We start from the raw sequence: 25,972 nt of genomic DNA, 5'->3' as shown, positions 1-25,972 counted from the left end.
TGGTCATCCTGGCCTCTCTCCTCTCACCTGGGGTCCTGGCAGCTGCTAAGACCCCCAGCATGGGTGTCTCCTCATGCATAAGTTTTGCCTTGCTGTGGGGCACACGAGTCTCACTCAGGTTTCCCAGAATGAATTGGTCCAGGTGCTGGCTCCTAGGGAGGGGATGTCATTGGCCAAGCTTGAGTCACCTGGAGAAAGGTGGGATGAGATGGGCAAATCAGACCATGCTCCTAGCAGTTTGTGGTCTTCGGTTTGGCCCACCCCCATCTCCAGAACCATTAAATTGGCAAGAGAGTAACTGAGAGCAAGACACACAAGTCTTGTAGGTGCTACTTGTCACGTGGTGAGAAAATGCAGGCTTCAGGGTTAATTTTCCTACTCTACTTTGCCTATTGTGACCCTGATGAGGACTCCACAGAGCTCCCTGAATTTTGGTGAGGCCATGTTCAGCCTTCCAAGGAGTCCAGAGCAGTCCCCACAGGTGTGCCCTGATCTTGGTCTGTACATGTTCCTGACCTTGTCCTAAAGGTGCACCTCCATCTGGTCTTCTCGAAGCCATGGCTTCTCTGCCAGAATTTGTACGTACAGAGATGGCCCTGATGTCCTCGCCCCTCACAACTGGTCCAGTTCATAGCTCTGCCTGGGTGGGTGGGTGGAGCCTGTGGGAGATGCCGTGACATGACACCAGTCACTCTTGTCTTGAGGGGCCCCACCTTCCCCTAGACTTGGAGTGAAGGAAGAGCTGCTCCTTTGGGGGTACAGCTCTGACTGGATCAGCTGGGGCAGTGCCCTCCCCTCCTACCCACTCTTGGTACAGAAATAAAGGACCCTTGGCTCTTACTCTGAGCCCATCCTGGTGTGTATGTGCGTATGCACACGTGTGTTGTGTGTGAGGCATGCAGTGGTGGGGGAGATGGTGAAAGATACCGGGAGTTCAGGTGTCAAAAACATCATGGAGGGTCCTGTCTGTGGGTGTCCAAGCTGGACTCAGGCTGCAGACTGGAGGGTCTAGTCTTTGAGGAGACAGTTGGGAACGCTGTCTGTACTCTGATGAGACAAGGATGCCTGAGTTCTCCAGAGGAGAGTAAGGAAGCAGTCCAGGGAGTCCGTGGTGGGAGGCTCCTGGTGTTGATTCATTGTCTCCTGGACCGGTTGTACCCCAAGGCCTCAGAGTTCCAGGGAACACGGTATGGACCCTCGTGGGCATAACTGCTTTATTTACAAGTCCAGGGTGCAGGAGGCCCATCAGTGAGGGTATCCCCTGGGCTCAGTTCCCCAACTCCTGCTCACTGTCCTGAACCTGCAAGGTGGTCTCTCCCCAGATCTGACTCCTCTGTCTGGTGCTGTGGACCCCGACCTGGACCCTGGGAGGCTGTGAGCATCACTCAAGCCCCCAGCCCTGCCCCACTCCAGGTGATTTTCATTTGTAGACCTGTCACTATAGCCCTGTCATGCCTGAGGCCGTGTAGGCTGGATAGCTTTTCACAAGGACAAGGGACCCGCTCCTTGGCACAAGGGTACCCATCCTTTCAACCTCAGCCCCCTCACTGCCCCTCCCAGGCCTTTGCAAGAAACAGACCTGACCATGGCTGTCTCCGTGGCTAGAAAACAGGGCTTATCATATTTCAGAAAAATTCCTGTGGGATGCTCTAAAACCATCATGCTCATCACTTTGGTACTCAAAGCAGCATCTCACTGAAGCCCCCCTACTTGGCCTCCTCATGCCTGGGCTCACCCACAACCCCTTCCTGGCCAGCCCTTGGAGGATGTAGAGCTGCTGGGGGGACCCCCTACCTGTCCCTACACCCACATCCATGGGCTGGGTTTCTGGATTGCTATAAGTGAGCGGGGAGGGGTATTCAAAACTGAGCTGTGCTTGGGGGCCACGCTGAAAAAGACCTCTGGGGCTCGGTTTCCTTTCTGGCAGGTGTGAGTGTGAGGTGCTCCAAGAACCACCAGTAGAGGGCCCCTTACCTCCTCAGCCACCTTTCCCACCCTGACCCAGAAGCCTGGACAGAAACAAATCCATTTTACCCTTTTGGAGCCGACAGGCACGAGATGCACAGGTGCCCTCTGGGGCTTTCGCAGACAGTGCAAAAAACATTTATTTTGATTTCTTCCCATGGTACCCAGGGTCATCAGCCTGCTTTTTTATGTTTTAGCACAGCTGGGCCTCACAGTGCACCACAGTGGCCCTGGGGTGCATCAAGGCACAGAGGTGAGTTTTGCATTAAGTGACACCAACTGCAGGGGGCGTCCAAGCACCAGGAAGGAGGGGTGCTGGCCAAGCCCGGGGTGCAGGGCCTCCCGAGGGACAAGCAGCTCCAGTGTATATTGAGAGGGTGCAAACTGACCCTAAGGTGTGTATCTCATGGCCAATTCCTCGGAACATTCAGAGCGTAAACAGCCAGCACAGTGGCATAAGCCCCGTTCAGGCCACTCATGAGCAGCCCTCCCATCATGCCCTACAAGCCCCATGCATCGTGGGCCAGGTCAAAGGGGCTCCCTAGGGCAAGTCACCACCAACCACGCTAGGGTTTTCCCCTCCTTGCTCTGGGAAGGGCTGGGGGCTGGAACTGCCTTAGGCTCAACCTCTGCCCTGAGGCCACCCCAGGGTCCACTATCCAAGGGGATGGTGCAGAGAAGGAAGGGCTCAGACAAGAAAAGGGAAAGGGACTTCTGTAGGACGAGCCTTGGCTCTTCCCACAGGAAGACCCACCGTGAAGGCAGATGGCCTTGAGTGTGATCCCAGTGGGGCACAGAGAACCTGTGTGAGGACACAGTGTGCTGGGCAGGAAAGGAGGGCAGAGGCCTGGGTGTCCCCTCACCCACAAATGTCCCTAGGTACTAAGACCGCTGCCAGGCTCAGGAGTGGGGAGTCAGTGTACAGACCAAGTGAGTGAAGGGCCAACTTCCCAGGATGTTTAATTTCAGCAGCTGGAGCCTCTCCCATGTGCTCTGGCTGCTGTGCATCTAGGCCGTGCTCCGGTACCGCAGGCGGGAGAGCCGGTCCCTGATAGCCTGGTCGCTGTCGGGCCCACCCTCAGCCAGGCGAACCACCCTGCTGCTCAGGATGAGGTCCTGCACCTTGTGCTTGGCCACAGAGACCAGGCCAGGTGCATCCGGGCCGGCCGGGCCAGTGAGGAGGATGCAGGCAGCATGGCGGCCTGGCTCAAACAGGGCCACTGTGGAGGACACGGATGTCAGGTATTTTGGGACCAAATAGACCCGACCTCCAGGTGGCAGGGCCCAGACCCATGCCAAGGCCACACTCACCTTGGAAGGCAACGATGTTGGCAGAGATGTTGGCTAGCTCCAGCAGGACGTTGGGCAGGGTAGGATGGAACATGTATAGGCTGTGATGGGCCTCTCTGGGTTCCTAGGGTGAGAACCAACCATGAAGCATGAAGCTGGGCTGCAGCCACCTCCACATCTGGGCCAAGAAACCAAGTGTCCTGGGCTTCGTGGCTGGGCAATGCTCCGCTAACGCCTGGCACAGTGACCATGTTAGAACTGTGTCCACTAGGGTCCCCACCTGGGGTCCCACAAAACCAACTCAATGCTGTACCCATCTTCCATCCCTGACTCCGATCCTTCTTGAGTATACCCCACGTGGAACTTTGTGCCTGCCCTCCCCAGGGTACCCCACTTCTTCCCAGATCCCCTGTCTGGCCCTGGGACAGCCCCTAGCCCTGGCCTCCCCTGCAGCTTCTGTTCATCTGCGCATGCCCAGTCGTCCAAGTAGCTCCTCAAGGTGGAACCTAAGACTGGCCTTTGGTCTCTGGCCCTGGCTTTTGGCACAAGTGTGTCCCTTGAGCGGCATCCTGCCCATACCATCTGGTTGGCACCAACCAGCTCGTGGAGGCCCCAGAAGAAGAAGGCTGAGCGGTGGTCTGCAGTCGGCAGGCTGGCAGATTGAGGGTCCCCAGGGAGGCCTGGGAGGGCCTGGATCCACAGGACGACCCCGGTGTTGAGGTCCAGGAACAGCATCTGGGGAGGGAGGAGGCATGGGGGATTGAGAGTAGGGCTTGCACAGGCACATGGATCCCCAGCCACGCCGACCCTGAAGGAGCTGCTCCCTGAGGGTGACCAGGATGTCTCCCTGAGGCCCCTCTTATCCCAGCTCAGCATCCTGGCCACAGCCCTGTCTGCGGTTCACACTAATTTTCCTCAGCTATGAACAAAGGTAGGACCTCAAAAGGAAATGCAGCCAACCTGTCTGTCAATGCCAGTTCCATTTTCAATCACCACGGCCAAGGTGTCAGGTGTGTAGTGGCCAAGGATGGGTTTTCTGAAAGGAGAATATGGAAGGAGAGCTTAAGAAGGGTCTCTGTGAGGAGATACCTGGGACAGGTATGCAAGCCATCTCCTTGGATGCACCCGGGCAGGGCCGGGTTCCCCGTCCCAGGGTCCATTGGGGGACGGGAAGCTGAGGCGGCTTCCAGTGCAGGGCAGCACCAGGTAAAAAGTAAGGCTGCTGGCAGAAGCACGGATCCTCCCCCCCCACAGTGGGGACCTCGACCATAGGGTGGCCAGGGGATGGGCTGGGGGTGCTCAGTTTGCAACAACTGCATGGGTTCCTGGAGAAGACCCTGTACCTGAGGACTTGGGCTGCACTGAAAGTCCATATGGGTGCCAACTCCTGCCCGTCCAGCAGCACACAGGCCTCTGAACTCACGAGGAGAAGATGCTCGCCGCCTTTCCCGGGAACATTCATCAGGTAGCGGATGCCTCCAGAGCTAGAGGAGGTGGGGGTGGGTCACGGCTTGAATACAGAGGCTGGAGGGCGGGACCCTCCCTTAGGCACCATCTTCCGGGCTCCCACATGCAGCCGCTATTTCTTAGTTCTCTAATTTGAGAATATAAAACAAGATCCTTACTGTGTGTGGCAAGAGTAAGCCTACTTTCGGGAACCTTCTTCTCCCTGGCCTCACAGTACCAGCAGCAAAGCTCTCAGCAGCAAGCACTGAGGAGCGGGACCTGGCCTATGTGGCCGCTGCCCAGACCAACCTGTGCAAAAGCAGCTTGTGGGTCGTGGTGTTGAGCATGTCCTCCCAGTAGGGGTCTCTCCTTAGCTGGCTGTCTCTCCCAGTCACCTTCTCATAGAGGCCTTTCACAGAATGGCCACAGAGGGAACTTGCTACTCAAAACACAGGAGAACCTCAAGTTACCAAGGGTCGCTGTCAGGGGACTGGGAAGATGCATGCCCACCAGCCCCACTTCCAGGAACATGTGGTAACCTCCCTGAGTCTCAGGGGCTGAGGGGAGTGTGTGTGTGTGTGTGTGTGGTGGGTGGAGCGCTGAGACCCTCTGTGGCTTGCTCAGCCTGTCAATGATTAATTCGAATCCCTAGAATAAAAGCAGGAGTTGATGAGCCTCACTGTGGTCACAGATCTCCTCACACTGCTTTCTCCAGGATGCAGAGCTCATCTGAGACCAGCATGGCCTCTGACAGTGAGGCCGTTTGGGGCCCAACAGGCACAACATACCACAGGGGAGAAGGATGTAGTGGGCGCCCGCTCTGGTAACAAAGAGGAGGGAACCACTGGTCCCGTCCTCACAGAGGCTGTCTTGGTGGCCAATCTGGTGCCCAGTGCTACCTGAATAGATGTAGCCATTAACCTGCAACACATAGGAAAAAGAGGTCAAAATTCCCGATGTAGGGAACAATTGCCTTAAGAGTGTCTGATATCGGGCGTCAGTGCACAGCCCACCTGGGAGAAGCAGGTGGTCTGCCGGCCTAGAGACCCTCATAGTCCTTAGAGCCTCATGCCCACATCACAGTGGTACAAATAGGACATATACTTCTGTCTCTGGGGAGGCCCAGAAGCTGCAGATAGGGACAGAGCTGCCCATGTGCTAGGTCTGGAGGAGCATGGGGCCCTGGGCAAGTCCCCTGACAGGTGGTCGGACCCAAATTTGGCCTGGGAAGTAGAAGCGGACCAGAGGGCAGAGAAGAGGCCATGGGGCTTGTGGGCCACGGTGACTCGGGAGGAGAGCTATACCTCCTTTTCCTTCTGGGTGAGAACTAGCAGGTCTGGGGTCCCGTCGGCATCGAGGTCAGGCACCTGGAGCAAAGGGCTCAGGATGGAAGCATTCCCTCCGAAGCTGCTGGGATGGTTCCACAGTGTTTCCCCTAAAACCAAGCACACGTCACTGGCTCAGGGTCCCCTTCAGACATAGCCTGGCAACTGCAGAGGCTCCTATTTGGAAATGGAAATGCCTGCCAGTAGGAGGCTGAAGGTGGGTACAAGGTGAGCAGGACTGCTGAACACACAGATGTGCATGTGTGAAAAAGACCAGGGGCTTATATAAGTGTGAAAGTGTTACTTCTGGACGCCACAGAGCTTCGCCTTCGCCCACCTCCTCATCCTTTTTGTGCTGATCTGTTTTCTAATATTTGTTTCTAGAGCATCTTAGGGCCAATGCTGACCCTCTCCACCTGAATGGAGAGGGCCTGACCTCGCCATCTCCCAAGGCCCCTCAGGACCCCTGCCTTCTGCTGGGCTCAGAGGTGGATCCTCTGCCCCCATGAAGTCCCTGGCTGAGTGGCCTGTGCCTTTGCCCTTCACTCAGGACAGAATGGAGGTACTTACGGTTGAACCTGGGGACTGCAGGTCCTGAAGGAACAGCTTCTAACCCAGATACAATCTTGCCCTTTTTTTAAGACTGATTCCTCTCTTCTTATATTTCCAGCCTGCTCTTTATTTTCCTCCATATCCTTAAAAGCACAGCCTGGAAGGAAAATACTAATACCCACCAAATCTAGTGTTAATGCAGAGAATTCCTTAAGACCTTGGTAGGTACAAGGAACCATCCCCTTGGCGCCTAAATACAGCCTGTTACCTTAAGGAACAGAAACAAGCACCCTCACACCTAGAGCACTGACAGGCACCACGTGGGTGCACAGCCTACATTCACCTAGGTTGCTGCAGAAAAAGGTTGTGGACACTTTCTATGACAAGCAGCAGCGAAGCCACTCCTCATCTCTGCCACTCCACAGCAACTGTCTGCCATGCCCCACAAGCAAGATTTAAACTGGAAGAGACAAGACAATGGCTTGTGACATGTCAGGATAGCTTAGGTGTATAACTGCTAAGTGGCTGTGTCCTCATGTGGGGGTTCCCTCCCACCCTGTAACCTTCATTTCCAATCTGTCACACTGCCCCCGAGGGCACAGGCTGACCCTTCTCAGAGCATCCTGGCATTAGTCCTCCCCTCTGAATAAGCCCAGGTGGAGCTGCAGAGAGAACTGGCCTACCTGTAAATGAGTTGACTGCGATGAAAGAACCCAGTCTGCCCATGAGGATGCAGGCAGAAGATGCCCCACTGTCCCTTGGCTGAGGGATGGCACACTCCACGAGGGCCACATCCTGGGCTGCAGGCCTCTCCCAGAGGATGCTGCCATTGGCCCCTGACACAGCAGCCACAAAGGTGCAGGGAGAGGAAAAGCCTGGAGGGGAAAGACCCAAGTCTGTGGGGCCGTGCACGCAGCCCACTTGCTGCCAGCCCTGCTCTCTCACTCCTCGCTCCTGGCCACAGCCCCAACCATCTGGGCTCATTCCCTTTATCCCTGGACCCTTACCCCCAGATATGGGGGCACTAGTGTTGACCCCACGAGGGTCAGTAGCCAAGCGGGTGTGTGCTGGGCCTGGAGCCTGCCTCTTTGTCCCTTTCTAGTCCTGCTCAGAAGGAAGGGTGATGACAATTTCCAGAAATTCCAATTGCTTCCTCTCGACATTGCAAGAGCAAGGATTCCTCCTCCTACAGGGAGTTTCTCCTTTTGTGGACAGAAACAAAATTACCTTCACTGGCGCAGGACCTGTTGAAATTGTTGCTGCTGTTGGTATTTTTATAAAGAAAGAGAACATCTTGCACCCTGTCTCTGTTTATGTCTTCCGTGGCCAGAAAGTCGTAGGTGACTGAAAAAGAAAACCACAGACTATATTCTTTAGGCCATGCCAAGTTTGAAGGTCAGGTCAAGTCTGACATGACCTACTTCCCTGCTCCTTGGGGTTTAGTGCCAGCTAGAACCTACTACTGTGAGAGCGACACAATGGCAGCGGCTTCTTCCTCACTAGGACTAGCAATTTCCCACACTTCTTTCCCACACCAGCAATTCCTCATGCACATGATGGATGACAATATCGGAGGTTAACAGTTAGCAAGAAGCAAGCAGGACACCTGGGTATTACAAATGGACCTTCTGTTCAGGAATGAATCCCTCCTTATGTCTATTTGGGATCTAGAGAGTCCACACTTCCATACTCGTAAGGGTCTAGCCCTTCCTTTCTTTCGAAGATTCAAATGATAAACTATATGCTTTAAAATCAAACACCAAGTCTACGGCTGTGCCGCCCTGAACACGCCCGATCTTGTCTGATCTCGGAAGCTAAGCAGGGTTGGGCCTGGTTAGTACTTGGATGGGAGACAGTATCCTACAGCACCTAGGAGGACCAGGTGCTGTAGGTGTTAAAAAATAAATAAATAAATAAATCAAACACCGAAAGAATGAAGTTGGGCCTATACCTCATACCATATACAAAATTGAACTCAAAATGGATCAAAGACCTAAATAAACATAAGAGCCAAACTATAAAACTCTTAGCAGAAAACATAGGGGAATCTTCATGACATTGGTTTTGGTAATGATTTCTTTGATATGACATCGGAAGCACAGGCAACTCTAAGAAAGTAGAGTGTCCAGAGAGAGGCTTATCCAGGTGCTTTTTATAAAGACCAAGATTCCAGACTAATAATTTTACGACAGAACTTAAAGTGTGCTTTATATAAGTTAAGCTAACTAGAATGGTAGCTAGAGCTTTTCAGGAAGACTGGACTACAAAACTGGCTGCGTATTTTTCACATTTCATTGACAGCTTTCTCTATATCTCCCTCTGCACCAGTGACTGCTTTATTACAATTTTTTTTTTTTTAAATTCAGGAAAGTAACCAAAAGGGCTGCTTTCATTACAGACTTAACACATCCTTCCTAAAATGGGAGAGTGGACCACTATGCCCCCACGGCAGTCCTTCTATCTGTACTGAGCGTCAGCTCTTGTAGCTCCCTCCAAATTCCAGGAAAAACGTGGACACAGAATTGGCAGCCACGTAGGGTTGATTCACCGTCAAGGATGACTTCCAGATTCCTGGACACCCATGCTGATCCCACTGCCCACCCCAATGAGAGTGGTTGGAATGCCATGCGGAGGCGGGAGGCGGCACCTGCTGTGTCATAATTGATCCTCCACGGCCCCTGTGAAGCTGGCTGATCTGGACACGGGATGATGAAGGAAATCACAAACACTCCCAAAAGGCATATAAACAGTGAGAGGAAAAACGCCGCTGTCCTGCATCGGGAGAGGCGGGACTGCAGGGGGCTGCTTTTCAAGCTATCTTCCTTTTTCGTTTGGTTTTCCAGATTCTCCTGCAATTTCCCATCTTCATTCTTCAAGGGATGGATTTCAGCTTCTAAGTCTTTGCTGTCCATCATCTTGTGCACATCTCAAAGTTTACCTCCTGGTCACTGTGTCAATAAAACAAGAGACAGTCAAAAGCTGCAGCACACGTCGATTTCTGCTATTCTTAGCAGCGTAGGAACATAGCTGCAGTGGCGACTGTGGGCCATCGGCCCAAGAAATAAAAGCTAAAAATAAATGTGTAGGGTGTCAGAGATTATACTCAAGAAGGCCTTTAATCAGAAAGGCAAATTAGTTGTATAGAGCCAGCACAGGAAATACTCATCCTTAACACACCGGTGTCTCCTGCCTACTGACTCTGAAACATGGCGAGGGAGCTGCAGGGCAGTGCTGGGCCAGGACTAACAATAAGCCTGCACGCTAACATTACTAAGCCCTGCCAGCTCATAGGCCAGGCACCTCTGACCAGGCTTCCACCAGCTCAAAGCACAGATTAAAAGGGTAGCCTGGGTGGGACTCCCTAGAGGGCCATGGAACCTAAGTTAGGTGGGCTCTGGAGCCCCAGCCTTGCCCCTTACTCACTGTGTGACCTGGGCAGCTACTTGATTTGACTGCACCTAATTTCCTCATCTATAAAAGGGAAACAATATCTACTATTTTAAGGGTTAAATTATAAATGAGGGGGTGGCTCCATAGTGTAGTGGTTAGCATGTCTGCTTTACACGCACAAGGTCCTGGGTTCGCGGCCCAGGTGGAGCCACGGACCATACCCTGGGTGTGCCAGGCCCTGGGTGCATGTGGCGAGCTTGTGGGAAGAGACGCCCTGCCTTCAGAGATCCAGTTCTTAAGAGGAGATGGCAATATCCGTAGGTCAGGGGTGGAAGTCGGTGGGGAGAATTAAAGAGGAGAAAAAAATTCTAAATGAGAAGAAAGCATTTATAACAGTATCTGACATGAATGAAGCACTCAAATACTAGCTAATTATTATTAAAAGATAAAATATGCTAGAAGTCACATGAAGGAGGGTGGATAGCTGTGTGGATGAGCACAGGTGCTATGCACAACTTCTGAGCCTTTACAGGGGAGAACACACTCCCTCCTGCCCTGCTTCCCTTCCTGTGGCTGGACCGTGGGTGGGTATGGTGAGGAAACCTGGAGAAGTCATCTTGGAAAATAAGATGGAAAACACTTTTGAAGACTGTGAAGCCACAGGACAGAAAGAGCATGGGGTTGCTGGTAGCTGGAAACCACCAACATCCTTGAGTTCTTTACATTCTATTATCTGACAAAGAAACAAACTTCTATCTTGTGTAAGGTAAGGTGTTTGTTGTACTGATCCTTTTAAAACAGTCAAACCAGTGCCTAATACAAATTATATTGGAAGGGATCATATGGGCCGGAGTTAGTTATAATCCTCATGTACCCGAAAAGGAAGTCAATGACTCAAAATGGATAAACGAGGATATAACCGAGGTTAAGTGAAGGTAAAACCCAGAGGAAACAGTGGCAAGTGGCTCTCTCTAGAATGGGTTAAAGGAGGATGGAAAGAGACAAGAGACTAATGTTTTTGGTATAAACTTTTTAATTTCTGACTTTAACTGTTTTTCTCTATTTAATAAGAACAATTTATTTAAAAACTTGTGTATATATATATATATATATATATAGACATTTTTTCCATTAAAAAATGAAAAATGACAACTGTAGGTGAGTATGTGGAGAAATTGAGACCCTTTTCCATTGCTGGTAGAAATGGAAAATGGTGCAGCTGCTGTGGAAAACATCTGGTGGTTCCTCGAAAAGTTAAACACAGAATGACCATGTGTTACAGCAATTCCACTTCTAGGTATATCTCCAAAAGAAAACAGAGACTCGCACAAAAACTTGTAAATACATGTTCATAGCTTCACTATTCGTAACAACCCAAATGTCCACCAACAGATGAGTGGATAAGCAAAATGTGGTAATTCCATACAGTGAAATATTATTTGGTCCTTAAGGGATGAAGTGCTGATATGCTACAATATGGGTGAACCTTGAAAACATTTCTGCTCAGTGAAATAATCCAGACACAAAAGGTTACATATTGTGTGATTCCATTTATATGAAACTTCTAGAACAGGCAAATCCATAGGGGCAGAAAGTAGATTATTGGTTGCCAGGGCTGGGGGAGGGGGAAATGGGGAATGACTGCTAATGGGTACAGAGTTTCCTTTTGGTGTGATAAAAATGGTGGTGATGGCAGGTTCCAGAAGCTTGGGCAACAGGAGGAGCAAAGGCTCTCTGCTCGCTGCCTCCCACAGGCACCGCCCCATGTTGCCCAAGAGGAAGGTCAGCTCTGCAGAGGGTGTGTATGTGAAGGACAAGCCCGAGAAGAGGTTGGAGAGGTTGTCAGCTAAGCCTGCTCCTGCAAAAGTGGAAACGAAGTCAAACAAGGCAGGAGGAAAGGATAAATCTGCATGCATAAAAGAGCAAACAAAAGGAAAAAAGGGAGCAAAGCAGAAACAGGCCACAGTGGCTAACCAAGAAACTAAAGATTTACCTGCAGAAAGTGGAGAAACTAAGAAACGAAGAGTCTGGCCTCTGATGAAGCAGGAGAGAAAGAAGCCAAGTTTAATTAATATCATATACCATGTCTTTTCAGTGGTCCCGTCCCCCTTCTTGTATAATCCAGAGGAATATTTTTATCAACTATTTTGTAAATGCAAGTTTTTTAGTAGCTCTAGAAACATTTTTAGGCGGGAATTCCACCTCATTCCATTTTTTAAGTGTAAATGCTTTTTCTAAGAGGTGAAATAATTAGCTGGTTATTTTTTGGTATAATTAGAAAAGAACAGAATATTGAATATGGGAAGCTTTGATTGTCTTGGGTGTCGGCTTAACATTCCGTAGATGGGAGTAGTTTTTATATCCTATAACACAAAGCACACTAATGGCAATTTACAGTCAGTTGTGCATTTAATATATCTTGAACATTTTAAATAGAACATTCTATTCCCATGTTTTCAGTAGAATTATTTCCCGAAGAAAACCACTCCTTGATCTTGGCTCTCCCTGTCAGAATTGTGTGTAATATCTTTGTCATGGTAGTCCAGTTTTCCCAGTAACTTTGTTAACGTGCTGTGAAAGATTCAAAATTTGATTATGTAGTGTATATGATATTAAACTGTCATTTAGTGGGACTCTGATGTAACAGCATATCAACATTTGAAGATATTGGTACTTATAGTCTACTGAGGAAAATCAGCCTCCAAATTTTAAGATGGAAAGTCACTGGAATAACTATTTAAAAAAGAATCACAACTACATGACTCTTTAAGTTTTTAGTGTGTACGTTAATTGTGTACAAATTGAAATGTCTGGATACTTATTCTCAAAACAACCAATAAAATCTCAATTATGAAAGAAAAGAAATGGTGTTTTAAAAATACATAAAGTGTGTTTTTAAAATGTGCAAAACAGGACGTTCCATAGTATAGCAGTTAGCATGTCTGTTTTACACGCAGAAGGTCCTGGGTTCGTGCTCCAGTGAAGCCACAGTCTATGGTCTACGGCCATGCCACCCGGAACAAGCCTGATGCCTGATCTCAGAAGCTAAGCAGGGTTGGGCCTGGTTAGTAGTTGGATGGGAGACCACCTAGGAAAACCAGATGCTGGAGGCCAAAATAATAATAATATGTAAGAAAAAATAAAATGTGTAAAACATCCTGAATGCACAAGATGTCACTAATGGTAAATTTTATATAATTTGTATTTTACCACAATTTAAAAAGAAAACCAAATAAATTTGTGTACGTTCTCCTTAGTGCTGAGACATAAGTTTTAATATCTTGGAAGTCAGAAAAGGTGTGTCTATCAAAGATAAAGAGTTCGACACAGGAAAATCAAACAGTGTCTTATGACCAGGGACCTCATTAACCCAAACATCTGACATGGGTGTGGGAGAAGTGACTTAGAGAAAGAGCCAGCAACAAAACCTAGGACGGAGTCTGACCAACAGGAAAGCCTCAGCAAATCTGGCCACTTTGTCCCCATTGAGGACATGTTCGAAATGTGTGAAACACATAAATTCCTTGGGCAAAGGAAAGAAAACTGAACGAGAAATGAGAATACTAAAATTCTTGATTTTAAAAGCTCTATATTTAAGTTTTCTTAAGATCTTTAAAACGTTGGGCAAGAAACTCAAGTTCTCTGAGCTAGAGCTGTCCTCACCCGTCAGAAGCCAGAGCATCCACCAGGAGACAGCTGGAAAATGCTCTAAGACTGTCTATGCAAGAATGAGGGGCATGTGCTCAAAATGACACAATTATTCACATTCAGTCTCAGACCTACCTTGTGGCAGGAGCACCTGGAAGGCTTGCTCAACATTAGCTTCTGACCAGCCACTGGTGTATCTGGTGACTGGGTCTGGACAGGTAAATCTAGGGATTGTAAAGCTGTTGGTGAAATGCATCTCGGGAAGCCTGTGAATGTGTCCGGTGAAGGACGTGGGTCCTTCCCAAAGCAGGATTCTCTGCCCTTCCCTTGTCTGGTCATCTCACTTTCACCATCAGATGACTAGGTTTCTCCTGCCTCTTGGCCCCTGAAGTAGAGATTCTATCTGCCCATTGCCAGCCTAAAGGAAAGCAAAGCAAAGCGAGGAAGAGCTTTCCTTGCAATCAGGTTTTCACTGATACTCTTGGCAAGCTCAGTAAAGTAAATCCAAATGCAGAGCCCAAGTTAAACTGCTCCTTTTTCTCATCAGTCTTAGAATCCCTAAGCTATGACGTGGGTCCCCTAAAGTTAAGAACAAAGGACAATGCAAAAACAATTATTGGTGTAATTTGGGTTTTACTTTTTCATTCAGTAATATACATGATACACTTGAAAGGTCTGTAAAAATGTAAATCTCCCTCTCTTTTGTGACCCATAAGAGAGGAAGCGTGTTAGCAGTTTCTCATGGTTCCCTCCAGAGATGCTCTGTGCAGACATACATAAAGTGTGTTTTTAAAAGGTGACTAGAAATATGACTCTTCTCCAGACATTAGGAGATCTCAATTTCCTCACTGGCTCCCTCTTTTCCTGTTAAAAAACTGTTTCAAGTCTAGAGTCGCCCAAGGAGTCAAGGATCTATATTTGAGATCCCTGGAACCTGAATTTCATTCACTAAGGAACATGAGCTCTTTGCATTGAAGGTTCCTTAAAAGTCTTCCAGAGAAGTCTTGTGACCTCCCACCCCTCTAGGAATATCCTTTATAAGAGGCTTCACGAAGAATGGTTTATACCACTGACGGTATGCAAGTTAATTTGGGTGGTACACTAATGAACATTTTTATTTCAACAGTTATGTATATATTTTTTCACAGATGTCTTTTCATTAATAGTCTTTACCTTCTGATATCTGATAGTTTCCCTTTTTAGCTGTTTATTTTGAAATGACTGATTTAAAGGAAGTTGCAAAGAGCGTCCTGAGAGGTCCAGTGTCATCCTTCACCCAGTTTCCCCCACTGGTTACAGCATCACTATAGTACAGTTTCAAAACCAGGAAAGTAACACATGCATACACAGTTCTATACCATTTTAGCACATTTACACACTCATGCGTATCAAGACACAGAACTGCTCCATCACCATGAAGACCTCCCTCCTCCCCAGCATCCATAATACCTGGCAATCAACGTTTCTAAAATTCTGTTATTTCAAGAATGTTATGTAAATGGAATCAAATAGTATATGAACTTTAAAATTAGCTTTTTCACTTGACACCATGCCCTTGAGGTCCATCCACACTGTTGGCTGTATCAATATTTGATTCCTTTTTATTGCTGAGTAGAAATAGCTGTACTGCCCTTTGTTTCACTGTTCACACACTGAAAGCTATTTGGGTTGTTACCAGTTTTTGTCCATTACAAATGAAGTTCCTATGAACATTCATATATAGGCTTTTGTGTGGACACAGGTTTTAATTTCCCTGGGATAAATGGTGAGCAGTGTAGCTGCCCAAGTGTATGCTAGTTATATATTTACTTTTTAAAGACGCTGCAGCTCTACTGCTGTGGTGTGCATATTTAGAACTGTTGTATTTTCTCAGTGGGTTGGCCCTTTTATCATTATCCAATGTCCCACTCTGCCCTAGTAATTTTCTTGCTCTGACGTCTACTCTAATATTAATAAAGTTATTATCTTCTTTTGATTAATGTCTACATGGTGTATCTGTTTCCATTCTTTTACTTTCAATTTACCTGTTTCATTATATTTAAAGTAGGTTTCTTTTAGACAATATATGGATAATATTTTAAAAAATCCGCTCTGCCAACCTGTCTTTTATCTTCAGACCATTTACTTCCAAGGAAATTATAGATATGTTAGGCCTTTAACCTGCCTTTTAGTTTTGTTTCTTCCCTATTTTTTTGTTTCTCGGTTCTTTTTTTCCTGACTTCCTGTGAATTACATGAATGGTATTTAGAATTCATTTGACTTATAGTTTTGCTCTGAGTATTACACTAGACAGACCTACTCTATTGCGACCTACTGGTGTCAGCATTTTATTACTTTGAGTGAAGTGTAGAAACCGTACCTCCCTTGAAGTCCTTTTACCTACCCCTGTGTATAATTGTATTAAATATTTCCGTTACATACATTGAGAACCACATCGACATTATACTTTTTGCTTCGACCATCAAACGTAATTTAGAAAACTCAAGAGAAGAAAAGTCTATTACATTTACTCATATTTTTGTTTTTTCTATTGTTTTTTTTTCTCCCTAAGGTTCTAAGATATCTCCTTTCATCGTTTCCTTTCTATTTCAAGAACTTCCTTAGGTCATTCTTTTGGAGGTTTGCTGGCAACAAACTAATTTTCCTTCAGTTGATAATGTCTTTAGGTTCTTTTCTTTCAGCACTTGACAAATGTTATGCCACTTTCTTCTGGTCTTCAAGGTCTCTGACAAGAAATCTGCTGTCATTTGAAGTGATTTCCTCGTAAGTAAGATGTCAATTCTCTCTCTTGCTGCTTTCTTTAGCTTTCAGAAGTTCAATTATAATGTGTCTTGAAATAGTCTTCTCTGGGTTTATCCTGTTTGGGATTTGCTCAGCTTCCTGAACCTACAAGTCTACATCTTTTGCAAAGTTATGGATATTGTCAGCCATCATTTGCGAGTTACAGGAGTGGGAGAGCTGCAGGCTACGCATGGGGACCTGATCTGAAGAGACTCAAAAAGAAAGTACTAGAGGTTTCCTCCTAAACTGAATTTCTAAGTCTATGATCTCAGGGCTTTCCTCCTTTTTGTTTCAAATTGCAACTGTTGTTGAATCTCACATAAAGAGTAAGAAATTTAGAAGGTATTTTGCCTCTAATACCACAATGAATCGTCTGCAAACCACACACCTGGACAAACCATATCCTTGATGTTGTGTGTTTACTGGTTCATTTGCTAGTATAGGAAAGAACCATAGCTACTGGGCATATGGACTTTAAATAACTATGCCCACTTAAAGACAGAGGCTCCTCCAAGGCCAACCTAGGGACAAAAATGCATTATCTCTAAGCTGGCAAAATTCATTGTAAGAAGTCCGGAGAACAGGAGTCCTTGGGAACTGTTAACATTTGTTCACATCAAGTCAACAGATCTTAAAAGGAAAATGAAATCCATATTTGTACATATATGTATGAAATTAAATGAACACTTTGCAGATACTGAAAATTAAGCACTTTACATCTAAAATAAAAGCTGTGAAGATATAACAGATGGAGAAAAGATAATATAGGAAACAGACCATGAGGTTAAGAGATTTGCATCTTTACTTCATATGTATCTAATGTTCTTTTCGATTACTTCTAACAAGCTAGTGGTCTTGAGGACAGAAATTAAAAATTGAGTCACACGATTTTTAGACAGTCATTGATTGGAATTTTCTCCTATCAATTCTGAACTTCTGAAATGATAACTATAAAGTCCACATTTTGGCTTAAAGTCCATTAAAAGAAAATTAAAAAGAAATGAAGAAAAGTGTGAGGGATGAGAATGAAAATGTATCCATGTCATATATGTTAAGGTAACAGATGTGACTCTAAGGATGATCTGAAGGGAGATAAGCACATAATCCCTGTGCATGGTTTTTCAAAGAGATTATTTCCCTGGCACTAAGGAAAGATGAGGAATCAGACATGCCCAGCTATTGTGGGTGTGTCTGTTCAAGGCCACTGCAGCTGCCACCTCTGTCCTCCCAGGAGTACAAAGGCTATAGCATCCAGGGTGGAAAGTCTGACTATGGGGAAGAACAATAAAACACAACAGTTTATGTAACTCATTAACATTTCAAGAGGACAGGAATACTATAACATTTGTGGAAAGGAAATAAAAGGTATCTCCTTTTTCTTTAAGAGTTCTTTCTCTAATAAGAGTTCACTGAATCAGAGAGAACAGAAAATTAAAAAAAAAAAAAAGTCTCACTCTGTTTTTTAATGGATAAAGAAAATATAAAAATTCTAACAAGGGCAGAAGGAAAACTGCCAGAACAAATAACTGGCAATTCTACAGACATTATGAAGTTAGAAGGTCTAATTTTTAAACTAAAATTTGATAACTTCTTTTTTTGGGGAAAAGATCATTTCAGGGTACTTTAATAAGAATGCCCCTCCCCCCACCAATTTTTACAATTTGCATTTTACAGCATTCTTTCAAAGAAATTTTCAGACAGTGAGCCAGAGATCAGATTTTCAAAATTAAGCACTTCAATCTAAAAGGTAATTTGCATATTTCAAAATAGGTTTAAATTAAGTAAAATTTTTGTTTATTTTTAACTGCACGTCTTAAAAGTCTTAACTTCGGTTCCATATGAGAATTTTGAGAACTTGGTACTACAGTTTGATCAAGAAGGCCCACTTCTGTGTGCCCAGAAATTCTAGCACAGTCAACAAATGCTTTCTGCCACTCAAAGAATGTCGATTTCTTGCATTACTTGACCTCACTAGGGTGACAGTTTTACAAAGTACACATTATTTAAATCAAGGTTACTTGAGACTTAAATAAATAAGAGGGAAAAAAGTGTACCTGCAAACTGAAAAACAAAGAGAGAGAGGAAAAAAGAGATTAAAATAAGCAGAGGAGAGCCTTGGAGGAAATAGCAGATGAGTTTGTTTTAAACAGAGAAAATATGTAGGCACTATCTAGGGGAAAGCTCTGATTATAGATGAACTTTACTACCTAGCTTCACCAGCTAATAACAGAAACTGAAAGGATTTTTTCAATGGCTTGATAAAATGAAAAGATCACTTTACTACTCTATCACTAGTACTGAGGAGGTCAAAAGCCTCTCTTGAGGTTTAGGTGAAAGGAGAGATTTCTTTCCTTCCTTTGGGGAACTCTTGCCCCTAATTCACACCCAGTTGGGTTACTTTTCTGAAAGGTAGGAATTATATAGAGCAGAATACGCATCTTGTCACGTATAGTAGTTCTCCCTTTTCTGCAGTTTCAGTTACCTGCAGCCAGCCACTGTCTGAAAATATTAAATGGCAAGTGATCCCCTGAAATAGTGACTGCATTCACATGACTTTTATTATAGTATATTGTAATAACTGTTCATTTTAGTATTAGTTATTGTTGTTAATCTCGTACTAAACCTAATTTACAAACTTTATCATAGGCATGTATGTCTTGAGGAAAAACAGTATATATTGGGTTCAGTACTATCCGTGCTTTCAGGCATCCATTGGGGGTTTTGGAACGTATCCTCCACAGAAAAGGGAAGACTACTGTATTCTTTGGACATTTGTGTTGTTTTATCAAATTGCCTTTGCCCACTTAGCTTGCGCTATGACTTGACCAGTAAGGAATGTGGATTTTCAATACTTCTCATATGTTGGTCCTCCTTCCTGGGACGACCTGTCTTTCAGTCCTTTAAGCCTTGGCTGGAGCACCATCAAGCCCTAGGAAGTTTTGTGTCAGCACTACTGATTGGGGTTAGCCACCTTCCACCCCAGAGAACTTGACCTTTCCCTTTCAAAGCATCCACAGTACTCCTGCAGCCTACGGAGAGCTATTTAAGGGCGGGAGGACTCTGCTGCATCTCCTGTGCCAAACACATGGCAGACACTCAGCAAATGTCAGTTAAATGGAGGGGAGAGAGTTTCATGGAGATCATCCCTAGACAAGAGGATGAATACGATAACACGCAATCATTCTTTTCACTCCAGGGCCTGTCTTGTCTTGCAGACTTCGTGATTTGTAATTATTGACTGATCTTATATCAAGTGTGCTCAAATGTTTGTTCCTAAAGCTGGCTGTTATATATACGAATAGTTTAAGAATGTTTTTTACATTAGGAGGCCTGTGTCACAGCCAAGAGTGGCCCCAGTATTCTGCTAGCAATTCCACATGAGGATTTGGGAGACACCCACAATATCCAACTAGGAGCACTGGATTTTTGGCTGAGCAAAGCAAAAGTCAGACAATAATAGCTACAGTGTTCAATTGTTTACAGCTGAACAACTATTTCCTCTCTTCACCAAGCAAATAAGCCCAAGACAAAGAATAGACCCTTAAACAAATTTCAAATGAAAACAAATTTTAAGGTCATGATGCCCGGTTAAAAGGAAATACATCACAGCATATGCAATCAACACTCACAAAGCTCAATAAGCAGTTCCTTTCCTTTACGTACTGCAAAAATTTTAAAGTAACCGAAGATGGCTCACACTGCCTCTTAAAAATAAATTAAGGAGGAACATTTATCTGCATATTAGACAAGTAACAGAGATAAGTTTTGTAAGTATGTCTAGAAAATAACATGGAGTAAACCCTTTTCTTGAATTCTAAGGCAGACTTTATTAACTTTGATTCTCTCACAAATCACTGTTACTTCTATCCTGATATTAAGGGGAAGGGAAAAAGCAAAAACTCTTAAAAAGATAAAGTATAATTCATACTTGGTCACTTCTGACTAACTCTCTTCAAGACAAATAGGCCTTAACTTCAATTTGCTTACTTTTTAATCATTATTGTTATGTAAATGTTTAAATATTCATAAAAGTAGAAACGACCAGCTCTAGGTTCCCATTACCCAGGTTCAACAATTACCAACACAGAGCTGATCATTTTCATCTACAAGCCAGAGTACTTCTCTCCCATGCCCCACCTCTGATTTTTAAAAAATTAGCTCCACTTTAGCGATGTCACTTGATCTCTCAGCATCTGCTTCTTGGTTATGCAGTTAGGAATCAGCATCCTCCCCTTTCCCAACCCCTCCTCCTTCTCTCTCCTCCTTTTTGACACCACATCCAGACAATCTGAACTCCATGAAGTATTTTACTGAGAGTGAGAACAAAAATTTACTGTTTCTGGGTTTTACAAAGATCAATTTCAAATGAGATATACAGTGTGTTATGAAACACCCAACAAATTCTGTAGATTCTAACTTATCTATCTCTTCAATTGTGCTCCTCCTTCCAACGGCCACTGCTTTAGGTCATATTATAACTTCTCACCTGGATTTCTGGAGCCCTCTCAAATCTTCTTTCCTTGACGCTGCAAGAGACAGCATACTAAAATATCTCCTGATAATGTCATTCCCCTGCTTAAACTCCTGAATGACCGATTGCAACTTTAGAACAAAGCTCAGACACCCGAGTTTGGCTCCAGGTCTTCTCACCACCTGGTTCTTGCCTACCTCTACAGTCATCTCTCCCCAAACTCTATGCCCAACGTCTGTTCCCCTAGTCACACTGCTGAGAATCTTTTGCACACCGTTCCTCTGCTTGTCTTCATCTAATAACTCTCAAATGCCTTTGTTTTCCCAGGACAAAGCACAGTGCCTGGCATAAATTAAATACACACATTCATGTGTATAAATAACCTCCAATTCTTGCCATACTCTGCTCATCAACTTTTCTTCAAGAGTAGTTTATTAATGTACTTATTAACCACTTGCTGTGAAATCTACAGCTTGTAGGAGCAGTTCATGTTTAAAACCTGATTAGAAATAGGTGGTATAAATCAGATGTACGGGTCACTCCGACATCATTTCTTCTAATAACAGAATCTTGGTTTTCCTTGGGGAAATCCACTTTCAACATGCTCACTGTGATTCTGGTGAGACTGACCCCGCCTTACTCAAGCCTAGCCAACTAATCAGATTCACAGTGATTAGGTTCAGAACTTTAGCTGAAGTTACAGGGAGTAGGCACTGTTTCCCCACAAGAGTGGTAAGTGAAATGGTGGTTTAAAAATGTGTACAGTCTTCCACAGGCCTTCCTTTAAAGGTGAAGTCTTTTGTACTTAGTAACACAAATAAATAGAACATGGCCAAAGTAACTGTTAGAATCCCAAAAGTAGATTGTAATAGACATTGTGGTTTCCACCTTCCCCTCCTCTGTCCACCCTGTGGACAAAAAAGGGGTTCTGTAATACAACTGACAAGTCCAGTAATGGAAAGTAACCTCACGGGGTGATTTGATCATAAATTCTTAACTGGGCAGGTCTATAACTTTCAGTAAAAGATTTAAGCAAACCCTGTTCATTGTTCTTGTGCATGTAGGTTAACACACCTGTGAAATACCAGAACTCATCCTTTTTTAGACCCGTTGGAGGCTTAGCCAGTCAAGGGAGCACATACTTTTATTTCTTGCTAAATATCCTGTAATCTAATCCCCACTTTGCTTTCTCTCACCTTCATTTAATCTTTACATTCCCTCCTTCATTCCAAATGCATAAAAGAAAATGCAAACTGCCATTCTAAGAACTATTTTCTCAGTCTGTTTAGACCTTGCTTCCAGGTGTATCCTCTGGCTCAACTAATATATGCTTATAAAAATTTTGTACAGATTTGGACATACTTACGTTGACACCTCCATGATCACTGGTTCTGAGGAAAGACAACTACCATGTGGGCAAATGACCCCTATTGGAAGGCCCACCAAGAAAGGAAATAAGCACTCCTGTCAATAACCATCAAGAAAATGAGGCCTCCAGCTCAGTCATGTGAGTGAGCCAACAGCTTGGTTGCAACCTCATGAGAGTTTCTGAACCATAATCACCTAAACAAGCCACTCCTGAATTCGTGATCTACAGAAACTATGAAATAATGTTTGAATCTGTAGACAAAAAAGGGTTGCTGTAATAAATCATAAATCCTCTATAGTTTTGGACGTTTTTATGTTGACAAAAAATTAAACTTTGGGTTGATTTGTTACACAGCAAGAGATAACGAATACAAGTAGGTAGAACGAATGCAGAAACCTGAGAAAAAAACCAACACAGATGGAAACAGGGCAAAGGCATGTGAGAGAATGGAGACTAATAAGACGCCCCACACATGCCACATAACCAAATCTTGATGATCTCATTAAGCCCTTGGCCTCATTTATTCCTGGTCCTCCTGGACTTTCCTGTATGAAAGCCAGTGGAATCCCTCCATAATGGATCCTTGACACCTGAAACCAAAAGTGCTCCAATCAATGCAACAAGGACCCAGAAAACTAATAAAATGTCCAAATAAATGTCCACTTGATGTTAGGGTCATTTCCTTTATATCACCCTTTCCCACTCTGTATTTTCTCTAGCATGATCCATATTTTGCTTATTTATCTTATTTGTTATCTATATCTTCCTGTAAACTGAAGCTCCTTGAGGCCAGCACTCAGCAGGCAGTATTTGTGAAGTTAATCTAAGCTGCTATAACTGTATGCTCACTGTGAAATTGCAATGAAAGAAGTGGTACGATCTAGAGGTGGCATTAGAATGACATAAGCAGCCAGTACTTGGAGCTGGGCACAACACATAAACTCCTCAGCTGAAATCACAGAGTTTCTTAAAGAACAGCAAATAACTGCAATTGCCTACTCTGATAACTTATCAGACTGCTCAAGGGCAAACTCTCTCCTTGTCATCTCTCAGCCAATCATGGAGGAGCTGGGAACTCTTTCAGAGACGACAATGTTCTTTTTCCCTTTTAAACTCGGCGTTGCTTTTGTTCAGTAAGGCAGGCTATACACAGTAATCTTCTCTACAGATGAGTAAACATCAACTGAGCTTTGGATTACTTCGCCAGTTTGCATAACCATGTCCTGACAAGGGAACGTAACTATCTGACCCTTGTGAGAGACTTCTCACGGACATTCTCTTTTCGTATTACTATATTTTTAATTACTCTCAGTCATCCCAGGCAGCACTCGCAAGCATAAATAGGCAACCATGCAGGCAACGTGGGGCAGGAAGTTTCCTAATGGGAGTTAAAGCCTGTCTTAGGGGGGAAACGGGCTCGAACTCAACGCCACTTAAGTTCAGGCTGCGGGAACCCCATCGACTCACCCGCTGGGGCTGGAAGGGCCAGCGGAGCTGCCTAGCTCCGGCTCCTGCGGCACCCTTTCCACCAAAACCGCTGCACAGACACGCAAAGACTAGAATACCGATGGGAGGTGGGCGAGAGCATGGGCAGGGTCTCTAGGGGTTGGCGTCTCCCAGCGGCCGGGGTTGCCGTGGCGCAGAGACTGGGTCAGGAAGGAAGAGGTGGGACCCCGCGGCGTGCACGCGCGTGAAAGAGGACCAGGCCGCGCTCACTCACCAGCCGCCGCCCCTCTCATCCGCGCCGCCAGCGCCTCCAGCGCCTCCAACACCACCGTGTAGCTCCGCCGCACCGCCCCCAGGGTCACTTCCGGCCCACGGGGCGGGGACGGAAGCGTGCGAGAGCTGGCTCCGCCTCGCAGTCCGCCCCGGTTGCTAGGCAACGCGGATTCTGACCGCGCCCTCTGGGGGCCTGGCTCTTGGGCCATCTTTTCTTTTCCGCGGTGGGCTGGCTGACCCTGGCCCACACCTGGCGGCCTGACGGGTCTCAAGACGCGGGTGCAGCGGGCGTGCGCGTGGGGAGCCAGCGCCGCGTGAGGTTGCCGTCGCCTTTGTCAGTCCCAAGGGTTTGGAGTATGATCTGCTTGAGGCCATGTTTTCATTCCACGATTATTAACACACCTTTCCATACGTTTATTGTCTAAGACGCTTTCTCTTCTCTGGTCCACTTTTCTGTTGAATGGTGTGTCTTTTTCTTATTTCATAGCACTGTTTCGGATATTAATTTTTTTGTCAGTGATTTGTGTTAAGTATCTCAGTTTGCGTCCTGTCTTCACTTTATGGTGCCATTTGATGAACAACAGTTTTTATTTTAATGTGGAAAAGTGTATCTTTTATGGTTAGTAATTTTTGTGTTCTGTTCAAGGAATCCTGCTCTACCCCAAGTTACTCTCTCTTATTTTTTTCTAATGGTTTTAAAGTTTTAATTTTAACATTTAAGTCCTCAATTCAGTTTGGAACAGATTTAGTGTGAGGATAAGGAGGTAATTTCATTTTATTTTCCATTTGGATAACCAGGAGTCCTAATGCCATTTACCGTAATTTTCTTTCAGAGTGACATCCTTCATAAATTCCTTTAGTGCAGATCTCTTGATTTTGTTTTAGCTTTGGTTCCCCCAGAAAGCAGGGCTTGAGAGAGAAGCTTATGTGCTACTTTATTAAGGGTCTTGGTCCCAGGGAATTAGGAATGGGGACAGAAGGAGTGAGGCATGGAAGGAGAGCACAAACAAGGGTGAGTTAATGAGCTCGCCACTATTTGATATCAGTTACTTTGGTTTGTTTGCTTTTATAAATTGATCTTCCGAGAGGATATGGACTACTCCTGTGTCTCAGGATAGCCAATGGGGGCTGGGAGTGTGTATGGGAAGAGACGAATTTGTCCACCAGATTACATCTCCACTTAGTCCAAGTTTAAGTTTTGCCCCATAGAATATAACTCCTCTGTGTTTCTGTGTGTTCATGTCAGGCCTCAATGACAACCTTGCCCTGGGTGGGGCAAGGACAAATTCCACAAAGCAGTCAATGGTAGCAATGATATGTCAATACTGCTTCCCACCCTTAATTCCAAAGCCTTTATATTTTAGCTATTGGGTATTTTCCAAATATGGCTGTTGGAAATTCTTCACATATGTGTACACACAAGCTGCTCCTCACATCAAAAGGTAGCGTGTTCCCCTTCCCCCATCCATGAATCTACATTGGCCTTTTGACTTGCTTTTACTGATAGATAATGGTGACTTTCTGGGGTCTGAGCCTAGTCCTTAAAAGGACTGAAAGCTTCCACTCTCTCCCTACCTGGGGGCAGCCAGCTGCCATACTATAAAGCAGCTTGGACTAGACTTCTGAATGTACAGAGAGAGAGGACCACAGAGGGGCCAGCCAGGCATCATCAGGGAAGCCTTCTTGGACCTTCACTAAATTTCATATAATCAATTTTGTGAACCCAGCCACCACCACCTAGAGCAGAAGAGCCCCAGGCCCAGCTAAGCCCTGCCTAAACTCTGCAAAATCATAAGAAATAATAAATCATTTTTGTTTCACACCACTGAGGTTTTTTTTTTTTTTTTTAATGCCTACAGCACCTGATCCTCCTAGGTGGTCTCCCATCCAAGTACTAACCAGGCTTGACCCTGCTTAGCTTCTGAGATCAAACATTGGGCTTGTTCAGGGTGGCACGGCCATAGACCATGGACTGTGGCTCCACTGGGGTGTGAACCCAGGACCTGCTGTGTGTAA

The 25,972-nt window shown here is 45.5% G+C and overlaps 1 protein-coding gene and 2 pseudogenes across 4 annotated transcripts; 2 read left to right on the top strand and 1 right to left on the bottom strand.

Moving 5' to 3' along the window:
• Positions 1-49: 49 nt before the first annotated feature.
• On the bottom strand, positions 50-24,079 carry FAM234A (family with sequence similarity 234 member A). Of its 4 annotated transcripts, none has more exons than XM_039884714.1 (12): positions 23,958-24,079; positions 9,226-9,526; positions 7,806-7,922; positions 7,262-7,453; positions 6,006-6,136; positions 5,490-5,622; positions 5,011-5,140; positions 4,599-4,739; positions 4,216-4,291; positions 3,835-3,990; positions 3,277-3,379; positions 50-188 (listed from the first exon to the last, which is right to left on the bottom strand). In XM_039884714.1, the coding sequence occupies exons 2-12, from the start codon at positions 9,491-9,493 to the stop codon at positions 115-117; spliced, it is 1,521 nt and encodes a 506-aa protein (XP_039740648.1). In that variant the 5' UTR covers positions 9,494-9,526; positions 23,958-24,079; the 3' UTR covers positions 50-114. The 4 variants fall into 4 exon arrangements, with proteins under 4 accessions (XP_039740648.1, XP_039740645.1, XP_039740647.1 ...); XM_039884711.1 differs by lacking the exon at positions 50-188 and adding an exon at positions 2,088-3,185; XM_039884713.1 differs by lacking the exon at positions 50-188 and adding an exon at positions 2,088-3,185 and having other exon boundaries at positions 3,853-3,990.
• LOC120620651 (uncharacterized) lies at positions 8,342-8,472 on the top strand (annotated as a pseudogene).
• LOC120620690 (uncharacterized) lies at positions 12,966-13,081 on the top strand (annotated as a pseudogene).
• Positions 24,080-25,972: the final 1,893 nt, after the last annotated feature.

Source organism: Pteropus medius, unplaced genomic scaffold (genome assembly GCF_902729225.1).
Source record: "Pteropus medius unplaced genomic scaffold, Ma_sr-lr_union100, whole genome shotgun sequence".
In the NCBI taxonomy this organism is placed as follows: domain Eukaryota; kingdom Metazoa; phylum Chordata; class Mammalia; order Chiroptera; family Pteropodidae; genus Pteropus; species Pteropus medius.
The sequence above is the reverse complement of the archived record's forward strand: the minus strand, read 5'-3'. Positions and strand labels throughout refer to the sequence as shown.

Excerpts from the sequence above, each read along its gene's own strand:
- FAM234A (XM_039884711.1), bottom strand. The coding sequence starts at position 9,493 with ATGATGGACAGCAAAGACTTAGAAGCTGAAATCCATCCCTTGAAGAAT. Across the intron at positions 7,923-9,225 it reads GATCAATTATGACACAGCAG|TCACCTACGACTTTCTGGCC; the intron begins GTGCCGCCTCCC and ends TTTCTTTTTCAG. Across the intron at positions 3,380-3,834 it reads TGGTTGGTGCCAACCAGATG|GAACCCAGAGAGGCCCATCA; the intron begins GTATGGGCAGGA and ends TTCTCACCCTAG.